This window comes from Furipterus horrens, unplaced genomic scaffold, assembly GCF_987537825.1.
Source record: "Furipterus horrens unplaced genomic scaffold, mFurHor1.1.pri manual_scaffold_9, whole genome shotgun sequence".
NCBI lineage: Eukaryota > Metazoa > Chordata > Mammalia > Chiroptera > Furipteridae > Furipterus > Furipterus horrens.
This window is the reverse complement of record NW_028327179.1, coordinates 56,041,903-56,054,181: the sequence shown is the minus strand read 5'-3', so window position 1 is coordinate 56,054,181 and position 12,279 is coordinate 56,041,903. Positions and strand designations below refer to the sequence as shown.

At 36.9% G+C, this 12,279-nt stretch overlaps 1 protein-coding gene across 1 annotated transcript; it reads left to right on the top strand.

The window, feature by feature from the left end:
* Positions 1-933: 933 nt before the first annotated feature.
* Positions 934-11,360, top strand: SFRP4 (secreted frizzled related protein 4). Its single transcript, XM_090286750.1, has 6 exons — positions 934-1,687; positions 2,949-3,029; positions 3,125-3,190; positions 5,321-5,519; positions 8,828-8,891; positions 10,818-11,360. The coding sequence occupies exons 1-6, from the start codon at positions 1,243-1,245 to the stop codon at positions 11,001-11,003; spliced, it is 1,041 nt and encodes a 346-aa protein (XP_090142876.1). The 5' UTR covers positions 934-1,242; the 3' UTR covers positions 11,004-11,360.
* The last annotated feature ends 919 nt before the right edge of the window (positions 11,361-12,279 follow it).

The window sequence follows — 12,279 nt, the reverse complement described above, 5'->3', positions numbered from 1 at the left end:
TTTTCTGTGGATAGTTGACCAGCAGAGGTTTTACCACCTCTTCTTCTTAATCAAAATGAGATAAAAAACAAGACATACATACTTGTTTGCCATGATACATAACTTCTTACTCAATTTAAATAACAGTTTCCAAGTACATCAAAAATCAAAACTTTAGGTTGCTGAGTTGTGAAGGGGAAAAAATCCTACAGACTGTGGTGTCCATCCAGACTTTTATTTGTATTCTACTAGATGTCATTCACGTTGGAGAGAGGAATAGGGAGTTAAAAGAAGGGGAACAGTTGGTAGGTGGAAGAGATTTCTCACACTAGAAAATACTATTGCACCTTCAGGCAGTTCTGTTCCCAGAGCAGGTACAGGCCAAATGTTATTCTGGAAAAACCTTAGCCCAAACTAACCTCTATTAGCCACTACAATAACAACAAAACGAACTCCACATAATGTGCTGTGGGGTGGGGTGGTTTGTTTACATAACATATCCATCCTCTTCCAGCAATTAACTACAGTACTGCACTCACCTATCCCACAGTCTCACTACTCAGTGCTTTTCATGCCCCCAACTGGAGGAAGCAAGTATTTTTCAGAATTAAAGAGCAACAGAAATTCCCATATTCCAACTGTATCCTTGCATAAGATGCAAAGTTCAGTTTGGCTCAAAAGAGCGTCTTTTTCTCTCTTGAAATCCTCTCTTGCACCCTTTTGGCTCCGGTGTCCAAAACGACTGCCAAAGGCTTTTTCTTGGTCCTAAGAGAAAGGACTGGCCAGATAAAAAAGGTGTCACTTTCGGAGAATGTCGAAATTCAGCTAAGGGCTGCGGCTCAGAGGAGATGATGTCACTGCTTCTACAAAAAGAGGACTGGGGGTGGAGCGGCGGAGGGGGCGGAGGGGGAACCCTTGCCGCGCCTGCAGCTGCCAAGGGAGCGTTATGGGAGGTGTCGGGATAAATAGGGTCCCGCAATGGCCGTGGCTGGCTGCGCTTGGAGCTGCCGGGTCCGGGCCTGGAGCTACCACGCCAGGTTCGAGCCGCGGGGGGCTGAGGGCTGGGGCTGCTGGTGCACTGTGCTCCAGACCGCGGACTTCACCGGTAAGCCCCAGCAGCTCCTCGTTGCTGCCTAAGGGAGTTTGCGGAGCCCGGTGCCCTAAAGGAATACCTCCTCGGAAAGAGAAGAGAGAAAGACTACAAGGAGAGCAGGAAGAGAAGGGACCTTTCCGCCTGTCAGGGTAGCGGCGCAAGACAGTGCCATGCTTCTCTCCATGCTGGCCGCGCTATGCTTGGGGCTGCGCCTAGCCCTGGGCGTGCGCGGCGCGCCGTGCGAGGCGGTGCGCATCCCCATGTGCCGCCACATGCCCTGGAACATCACGCGGATGCCCAACCACCTGCACCACAGCACGCAGGAGAACGCGATTCTGGCCATCGAGCAGTACGAGGAGCTGGTGGACGTGAACTGCAGCGCCGTGCTGCGCTTCTTTCTCTGCGCCATGTACGCGCCCATCTGCACCTTGGAGTTCCTACACGACCCCATCAAGCCCTGTAAGTCGGTGTGCCAGCGAGCGCGCGACGACTGCGAACCCCTCATGAAGATGTATAACCACAGCTGGCCCGAGAGCCTGGCCTGCGACGACCTGCCAGTCTACGACCGCGGAGTGTGTATCTCCCCTGAGGCCATCGTCACTGACCTCCCAGAGGGTGAGGCCGGGGGAAGGGCTGAGGGGGATGAGGGGCCACCCTTGGCTGTCTCTGCCATGTAAGATAGCCATACCTATAGCTTCCCGCGTGTGGTCTGTCAGCATCTCCTCCCATCCCACTTTCGAGGGTTGGAGGAGTTGGGAACGGCTGGTGGCTTTACTTCTGAAAGAGTCTGATATCTCTATAGGAAGATCGCCACGTCCCATAATGGGAGGAGGATTTTGCTTACAAAGGAAGTCACTGGGCACAGTTTCCTTTACAGTAATAACAGCGTAGTAATAGCAGCAGTAGCAAACAGGTGTACAGGTCTCATGATGGGTCTGAGCCAGCGTTATGCACTTTATTCGTTATCATTTAATCTTTAAAATCTTTAAAGCAATACCACAGGATTCTCCACTTAATGTTAGCTCTTGAAAGCTCTTCTGAAAAAGCGTTTCTACCAGCAGTGGCAGCTTGTAAATTTGGTCACCCTGGAAAATTGTTATGTCTGTTTCATGGTCTTGACTAGGAGCCAGGATCTGTGGCATCTTAGTTAACTGGATGTCGTCTTCCACTTACTTTTTTTTTTCTTTGGTCATTTTGCTGTTTTTTGTTTGTTCGTTTGTTTTGTTTTGTTTTTTGTTTTCCTAGGAAGAATGAGCAGATTTAAATTCATTTGTTGAAGTGAAACTAAGAATATTTTTGCATTATTTTATCCCTGACCCAGATTGCTGTGCATTTTAAGAGATTATGGTGTAGTTTCTCAAGTTTAAACATAACTCAGAACATTGCCCAAAATACAACAGAAGTGAAGTAAAATGAAGAGGAAGATTGAAACTCCTCTCTAATTCAGTTTTAGAAAAAACTATTCTTGCTTAAATTATATAAATGATAAAGAATTGTGCTTGTTCTTGGATTACATAGCTGTGGACTGTTTCTACACTGCAAAATGTAAGGTGGCGATTTGGAAATACTTTAGTTATTTTGACTAAAGTAAGCAGTCAACTTATAAGATCAACATTTTAAAATGGATTTGGAAAGGAATGACATAATTCATCCAGGTTGGATGTATGTATCAGGAAGGTTAAATGAATGTGCGTTCACATCAATTTGGGTTGGAAAGTCTTTCTGAAGCCCAGGGATGTCTATATGAAAGTAGTTGAAAATCATATTAATTTCTTGTGATGCTCTATTAGTTTATGTCTCTAGATGGTTCCTTATTCCAGCTGGGTAGACAGACCAAATCACTGACCACACCCACATGACCCTGTGTGTGTTTCAGATGCTAAGTGGATAGATATTACACCAGACATGATGGTGCAAGAAAGGCCTCTTGACATTGACTGTAAACGCCTAAGCCCAGGTGAGTTCTTTGTCCTCAGGGCTCAGTTTCCGTCTCCCCAGAATGGCTTCTCCAAATCATTTTCTAACATTTTGTCTCTCTCTTGTCTTCTGTAGACCGGTGCAAGTGCAAAAAAGTGAAGCCAACTCTGGCAACCTATCTGAGCAAAAACTACAGTTATGGTAAGTCATCTAATGAGAACATTCTCTTTAGGACTTGGCACATTCCAAAGCCAGGTCTGCTGGTCATAAAGTAAAAAAGAGGTTTGGTGATTTTTCTAATTAACTGTGAGAGTTTCACATGGCATAATAACTATTGTAAAATTTATTGCTTTTCTGGGTAAATCAAGTAAATACAAATGTAAATTACTCAGACTGTAAGTTTGGTATCATGATCCTGCTTGTCTTAGTGAGAGGTCCTGCTCATCCAGGACAGCACACCCTGCTTGTTCTTTTCACAAGTTCTCTTTGCTGCAAGAAGGACAGGTGAGTGATCCATGGATTTGGTTATCTTAGGCCCAGAGGCTCCATAATTAAGACCTGCCCATGTATCTTTTTCCTTATAAATAGCTATGAATATTTAACATCTTAAAGAAGCTGTAGAAATAGGTTAATTACAATACCCTATGGCTACAACTATTAACATAGCATAAATGCCCTCTTCTCTCTTATTTGAAAAACAAAACAAAACCAGTCAGCGCTTTCTTCAAAGGATAAGTCAGTCATTATATTCTGAATGTTTTAAGTAAATTTAATTCTACTATCATCACTTGGAAGTAAATTTAATTAAAAATATGTTCTTATTTTAAAATACTCATTTGGGCTATTTTATGTTTCTTTGAATTTCTTTTTTTAAAGATTTTATTTATTTATTTTTAGAGAGAGGGGAAGGGAAGGAGAGAAATGTCAATGTGTGGCTGCCTCTTGTGCACCCCCAGCTGGGGACCTGGCATGAAACCCAGGCATGTGGCCAGGAATCGAACCAGTGGCCTTTTGGTTCACAGGCTGGCCCTCAATCTACTGAGCCATACCAGACAGGGCCAAATTTCTTAAATAATTTCTGCTGAAATAACAAAAACTGTTTTGGGGAAAAAATGCTCATTTTATTTGCTTAGTTTTCCATATTCAAAGTGATATTTTATATCATAAGAATCTTTATATCACATACACACATGAAAGTAAAAAAAATCATGGCAATATAAAAGTTTGAAAAAAGAACCTTCTTTTTAGGTTGTCAAATTTGAGAATCATCATAGCTAATGTGGGTAATTCAACCAAAAAATACACTTTTTTTTCTAGCTGCTTTTTTGTTGTTGTTGTTGTTTAAAACTCTTTCTATGTAGATATACTCATATTGTCTTAATCTGATCTACTTAGTCTGTCATCTGAGTTTTACTCTCATGATGTTCTCTAGGGCATTATGGTTTCATAACTACTTAGATGATGAAACCATTTCTATTTAAATCCTTTGACTTCTTCATAAACTAGCTCCTAGGATGGAATCCAAGATAGATATATTCTAGTCTGATTAGAACTCCATGGAAGACAGTAACAGCGAGGGATCAAAAGAACCAGAATTTTAAGCTTGATCAGACACAGTAACATAAACAGTCATCTGTAGTAACAGTTCTTCTACTCACCACAGACCTCGCTTTTGCAGTGTGGGAAATTAAAGAATTGAGAACAGTGATCTTCAGAGACTCCTTCCAGTCTAAAATGTTTTGACTCTAATAACTTACTCTGGAACAGAGGAAACTCAAGCCTCAGATGGGTCATTGAACCATACAAACTTTAAGCTGGCTTCTGATTCTGAGAATATATGATTCTCATTTCGAATCATTACATGGCAGATTATAAACGAATGTTTGTTTCTATGAAATTTTTATTGACAGTCTTATGTAACTCAATTTCCTGATAGGTTTTCAGCAAAAAAGAAACAAAAAACAAAAAAAAAATCTAATTTTAGAACTACAGAATTTTATAACTAAGGAGGACCTATGGAATTCTCTAATCAAAATCTATCTATTACCCAATGAGTAGTCACTGACTCAAAGGCAGACTCCAGACTAAGCCTGCTTGTCAATTTACTTTTATATCTTGTGGCATGATTCAGGACTTTCAAGCCAGTGTTGACAATATGAGAGGTCTTATATTTAGCATGGAATTGTGGGTTTTTGTCTGCATTTGGGCAACTTGGACATGACCATAATTACAGGAGTGATTCTTTAAGAGAGACTCAGGAGTTGGCATGAATATATCATCCCTACTTTTCCCCAAAGGCTTCAACAACACATATCAATTTTTAAATTTCAGTCATCCATGCCAAAATAAAAGCTGTACAGAGGAGTGGCTGTAATGAAGTAACGACAGTGGTGGATGTGAAAGAGATCTTCAAGTCCTCATCACCAATCCCTCGAACTCAAGTCCCCCTCATTACAAATTCTTCTTGCCAGTGTCCTCACATCCTGCCCCATCAAGATGTTCTCATCATGTGTTATGAGTGGCGTTCACGGTAGGAATGGAGGGGTAGAAGAAACTTCATAAGGCTTACGAAAATAAGAGTCCCATTTAGTAGTCATGGTTTTAAAAAGTAGCACCATCTTTTTTGAAAAGCTATTTAAATAGATGCCATTGTCAGGATATTATATATCCTAAATATCAATGAATTCTTCATAGAATTAAGGAAAAATAGAATATGAGTATTAGAATAGAATCTTCAACAATGAATTTCAGAATTTATTAAATGATCTCAAAAATGTATAGGAAGATAAGTTACTTTGAGTAAAACCGATTCATTTCAAATCAATCTTACTGTGGTAAATACTCAATTTTTAAAGATTTAGTTAATAACTGAAAAATCAAGTAAAGATGGTCATTTAAGTCCTGGCTGGTGTGGCTCAGTGGATTGAATGCCGGCCTGTGAACCAAAGGTTCACCAGTTCAATTCCCAGTCAGGGCACATGCCTGGGTTGCAGTCCAGGTCCCCAGTTGGGGGCACATGAGAGGCAACCACAGACTTATGTTTCTCTCTCTCTCTTTTTCCCTCCCTTCCCCTGTCTCTAAAAATAAATAAACAAAATCTTAAAATAAAATAAAACATATATTTTTAAAAGATGGCCATTTAAGACTATAGTTCCACACTTTTTCCCTTATGTACACTTTGTTTACAATTTTTGCTATAGTATTACACACACACTCACATACACATGTATTCATATCTCTAGCTAGAAGTGTACCTCCCCCCATTTCTTTTAGCATCTTTTTATATATCAGTACATTCCCTGTAACATAAAAATCAAACACTTCAGCACAGGTTCCAGGATGAGCTCCAAATATTTTTTAATATACTTCCCCAATAAAATTATTCATTTTTATATAACAAGTCTTTTCTTTGATTCTCTGTCTTTAATGCTGATATGTATGTTTGTTTCTTCCAGATACAGCTCAAGACCCTATTTCTTAAAAAAAAAAAAATTTTTTTTTTCTTTTGAAATTTACGTCACTTGAAAACTTTTTTGTCCTATACTCTATCGGTACTTGGGTACCCTCCTCATACCACATATAGTAACTTGTGTTCTTGGTTTCAAAGCTGTTCTCCTTATATCTTGTCTCTCTAAAGAAGCTGAATAAATGAATGTTGAATAATATTTCCAGGCTTATCTCTTGCATGGTGTTTGTATCTGCTACTGTATCAGATGCAGTTCTGGGGGTGTACCATCTTGCTAGTCATTAAATTATATTTAGACAGATGAATGAATTATAAATGAATTAAATTTCCCGAGTTAGTTTGTAAGTTTAATGTAATTCTGATCAAACTGTAGTAAAGATTTTGTGGACAATTAGGATTTAATTATTCACAAATGATGCTAATGATCATTGGGAAGAATAAACTAGTAAGAGCATGTAAAGAATATTATGAAAATAAGAGGGAGAGAAGAAATTTGCTTTATGAGACATTCAAATTGGTATAATGATATACTTGTTAAAACCATGTGGTATAAGAGTAGACAGACATAAAGGAGGGGGACAATGGTGGAAAGAAGGGAAAGGGATTAGACAAAGAACATACATGAATGACCCATGGACATGGACAACAGTATGGGAATTGACTATGGGAGAAGGGGTGCAATGGGCAGAGGAGGGGAAAGGGGAAAAAATTGGGACAACTGTATTACGATAATAATAATAAATAATTTTTAAAAGAAGAGTAGACATAAAGATAAATAAAACAGAGGTAAAAATCTTGAAACAGATCTTAATGAATAAAAGAAGCTAGATTATGTAAGAAATATGGCAAGTCAATAGGAAATAAAAATATTAATGAAAGTTAATAAAAAGTTAATAAAATATTAGTGAAAGTTGCAAATATTTTTATTTGTAAAAATGGTGCATAATTTCACTTCATACTCTTAAATATATTTCAAATGGATTAAAGAGAATAATTATTTTTAAAACAAAGAAGATAAAATTAAGTAAATAAATGTATGATATCTAAATGGCAAAATACTTTGAAAACATAAAAGTAATGTAAGAAATTACAAGGGAAATAACATTTTTTAAAAAGAAATTACAAAGAAAATTTCAGTATACATATTTGACCACATACTAGCATGTACATTAAAATCACTAATAAAAATAGAAAGACAAATGAAAATTGAGAAAAAAAACAATAGATATGACAAAAGAATAGGAACCTTACTCTCTAAAGATTTAATATAAGTTAATATTTAAAGCATTAAGCCTGCAACATAGAAATATGTGTACATTAATCTTTTTTATTGTATTATATTGTTTATGCTATTATAATTGTGCCCATCTTTTCTCACTTTGCCCACCTCCACCCAGGCCCTCCCTTCCCTGTCTCAGCAATCATCATATTGTTGTCTGTGTCCATGGGTCACACAAATATGTTCTATAGCTAATCCCTCCACTTTCTTTCATTCAGTCCTCCCCTCCCTCCCCTCCTTCCTCTCCAAAAGCTGTCAGTCTATTCCATGCATCCATGTTTCTGTTTCTATTTTGTTTGTTAGTTTACTATATTAACATACAAGTGAGATCATATGGTACTTGTCTTTCACTTAATGGTTTATTTCACTTTGTGTACATACATCTATGGAGACAAGATCCACAAGAAATATAAATAATAAATAAAACATTAAAAATATTTATATCTTTAATTCTCCAATCCAAATAAAAACAAGATTCAACTTTTACCTAGTCTTAATGTTAGTGAATTCAATGAACATTCAATCATTTTGAAAGCAATCTGACACTATGAATTGAAAAAAAAAAATATATATATATATAGAAAGAGAGAGAGAGGGAGCAAGATAAGGGAAATATAATATATTACAGATATTCATAGATGTAATATTAGTTGGTTATTAAAGTTTTATTTTTGAATTCTAATTATACCAGAAAATGCATACAAGGTGGAGCAAAAGTAGGTTTATAGTTGTGAGTATGCAAAACACAGAATTTATTCTTGTATTATTATTTATAATTATTGTATTATTTTCCATATGAACAACTGTAAACTTACTTTTGCCCCACCCAATATAATACAATGATAAAAGGAAATGTACAGTATGATCTAAATATATAATGTGGTCTAAAATATATAAAATAGAAATAAATAAATAACAAAACATAAGAAAAAATAAAATATGTATATAAATATAAGAATAAAAAGAAATATCAAAATATAAATGGTGGAATGTGGGTTATTGAAGAATTTTGGTTTTTTACTTTTTTTGCATTTCTAAACTTCTTACTTTCATAATTAGAAGTTGCTTATTAAGATAAATTACTCTTTTTCAGGATGATGCTTCTTGAAAATTGTTTAGTTGAAAAATGGAGAGACCAGCTTAGTAAAAGATCCATTGTAAGTATAATTAGCCATGCTAGGAATATGAAATTAAGTGCATATAAAGGCATTCTGTAGAATTTGGGGATTCTTTCCATTCTTTTGAATAGGTAGTTACAAATATAGCTATTCTCACTTGGAATTTTTATCAAAAATCTCTCAACTTCAAAGGCAATTTGGTTGCATTCAATACTGACATATTGGTTATTTCCAGATTAAGTTAGTTTTGGGGGGTGCTTTTTTTTGTTTGTTTGTTTCTTTATTGTATTACATTTCATTGTTTTAGCAAACAGTTAGGTACTTGAGCAGAATTAATATTCAGAGAGATTAAAACAGACATATGTTTTCTTCACACATGTAAGGGCCTGAATACCTAATTCTAAAACTCATCCTGTCACTCTGCAAAGCAGAATCTTTCCTTCCCTGTATTTAAAATAATTTTAAAATTTTTATCAAAATAAATCATATACAAAAAGTAATATCTTATATTTTATACTATCCATGATTTAAGTGGTAATATTATAAACATATTGGTAATTCAATTATGGGAGTTAGAATAATTTTTTGCCCAGACATGTGAAGTCATACTAGAATTAAGGAAATAAAGTCTTTGGTTTGAAATTTTTTAAATATCTCTTCTTCTGAAAATATGTTTAGATATATTCAGGAAAATTTGTTTTAAGGTTCACAAAGTTATTGCTACTGCCTATGATTTCTTTGCATGAATAAAACACTTGGTTAACGAGAGACTATATATTAATACTGAGTTATGTAACACAGCCTCTCCTACTCAATGCATTTCTGAATAAAAGAGCCAAACACTACTCTGTTATATCTGAGCTAAAAACTCATGAGTTGCTTAGGAGTTATGCCTTAGTCTTACTAGATTGAAGATTCCGGAAGAATGAGTTATCTGGTTTCAAAGACTGCAGTAGATTAGAGGCATTAGTGAAGAAGCTAAGTCCACCATAAGGACCTGAAGGAAAAGAAAGCTTTCACAAATCAGCTTGTCGGTCCTTTTACTTTTATGAGAGATATTACAATCTAATTCAGTAAAAATTTGAAAATATCACCACACAAGAGTAACATACAGTAATGAGTTTATTACTTAGAACATTTAGGAGGGTGGGGACAGTGTTTTTCATTTCATTGTATTTTTCGTGCCTAGAAGAATGCCTGGTCTATGGTTGAACTCAAACTCTTTGCTGTTTGAAATATACTCTAACAAAGTTGGAACATGTGTGTTATAATAAAAAGCAATGTCTATTTAAAGGGACTTCTTTTTTCATTTTTTCTCATATGCAGTGGTTTAAATAAATAGCATTTATTTATGTTATAAATAGTAAGCCCTTTTTTATCAAGGAAACTTGATGATCTGGAATGACACCTTCCCATCAGTTCCAGATAGTTAACACTGAGTGGATTACTAGATGTAGGTGGCACTTCTGTCTCTTATTGGATGTAAGAGAATTAAGTGAATCTGTAAGTATAGGAAGAGGCCCCTGATATCTGGTGAGGCTGAATAAATTTCTGCTTTTAGCCACGTCAACCCTTTTCATAAGGCTTTGCTGTGTAGAAATGTTTCATTAGAGGGTCAATGGGAAAAAATGAACAAGTTAAGGCCTTGGGCTCTGGAGCCAGACTGGTGAATTTGAATTGTAGCTCTGACATTTATCAGCTGTGTGACCTTCTGCAAATAACCTTAGTGTGCTTGGTTCCTGGTAGTGACAATGGTGTACACCTAGAATAGCTGTTGTTTCAATGAAATGAATGAATGTCAAAACTTCATCATATGTTCAGCACTTTCCAAAGTCTCTGGTATATGCTAAGTGCTCAACAATGTTGGGTAGCTATTATAACTTTTGTTTCATTAGTTCTGATATTAGTTTAATAGCCTTAAAGGGTGTAATATACTCAACACTCATGTTTACAAATGCCTCCCAGCAGTGGGAAGAGAGGCTGAGGGAACAGCAGAGAACAATCCAGGACAAGAAGCGAACAGCTGGGCGCGCCAGTCGTAGTAATCCTCCGAAACCAAAGGAAAAGCCACCTGCTTCCAAACTAGCCAGCTCCAAGAAGAACATTAAAGCTAGGAGTGCCCAAAAGAGAACAAACCCAAAAAGAGTGTAAGTTAACTGCTTTCCAAAACAGAAACTTCCTCTCAAGATGAGGCCAGGCATTGCCCAGACAGCCTGTGGAAGGCCACACACCCCTTGTCTTAACAGCTACAGTCCTCTTCATAGACACATCCTGCAGCATTTTTCTCAATGATATGCTTTAATTTTTTCTTTTTAAGCCACTACAAGGTTATAGTGGTGGGTATGCCCTTTGTTATGGAAGGTATACAACAGCTGACCAAAAGATGTATATTGTGTTCAGAGTAGCATGTTTGCACACTCTATGAGAGTTCCACATGGGGAAATATGCTTTTGTTCTTTCAACTTGACCTCATTTGTGCATTGTAAAATAAATGCCATATTGCAAACAGAGCACCTAATTTCTTTTTACAATATGTTTTATTTTAGTTTGATTTCTATTGTTAGAATCTTAGCATTTTTTATAAATGTGATTGAAAATATGTTTCTAAGGAGGAAAGCAAAAGGAATGAATGTTTAAAAGATCTTTATGTGGTTGTTTGTAGAAGAATATTTGTGATGAAAGGAAACTTTTGAACAATCTAGAAAAGTAGGATACAGAAAATTGTAATGAGTTTTGTTTGTCCTTTTACAAAGAAGCCTTTCTGCTTTGTTTTTAGCTATAAATTCTAGAAGATAAGATAATAATGATACAAATAAATAAAAAGGAAAGGCAGGCAAACAACATCTGGATCCTTGTTTTCTGGTTAGTATGGCATGGTAGAGATGCTCTGATTTAACATTCATGATGCTTCTCATCAGTACCCTTTAAGTAGCACCTGAAACAGATTTTCTTTCTGCTGTTATGGTTGAGGTACCAGCTAGCCAACCCCAAGTATCTTACACTTGTGTGTGTGGTGCTTGTCTCACTTGCCAGGACACCATAGGTATCCTGAGGCCAGTATTCCCTGCTGGTGCTTTCAAGGAGGCTGTGGGCCTAAGGTGGAAGGATCAGGATCCAAAACCGCTGATTGTCAGTCTGCTATGACTCTACTGCCACATACCAACTCTGCACCTGGAAAAAGTGCTATGGTCACTTGTCCATCTACTTGACTCAGAAATGTAAAAGAACAATCCGAATGCATAAATGTTAAATTTCTTCTAGCCGTACCATTGTCCCTGCTTCTCAGAAAAGATAATTAAACAAATAATTTTATTTCATCCCTGTAGCCATGGGACACAGAAGTGAGGTGTGTGGATAAGCCTGGTAAAATGGAAGAAGAGGACCGGCACCCATCTCTTCCTGAAGGTGTAACTTTGCCTGCACTGCT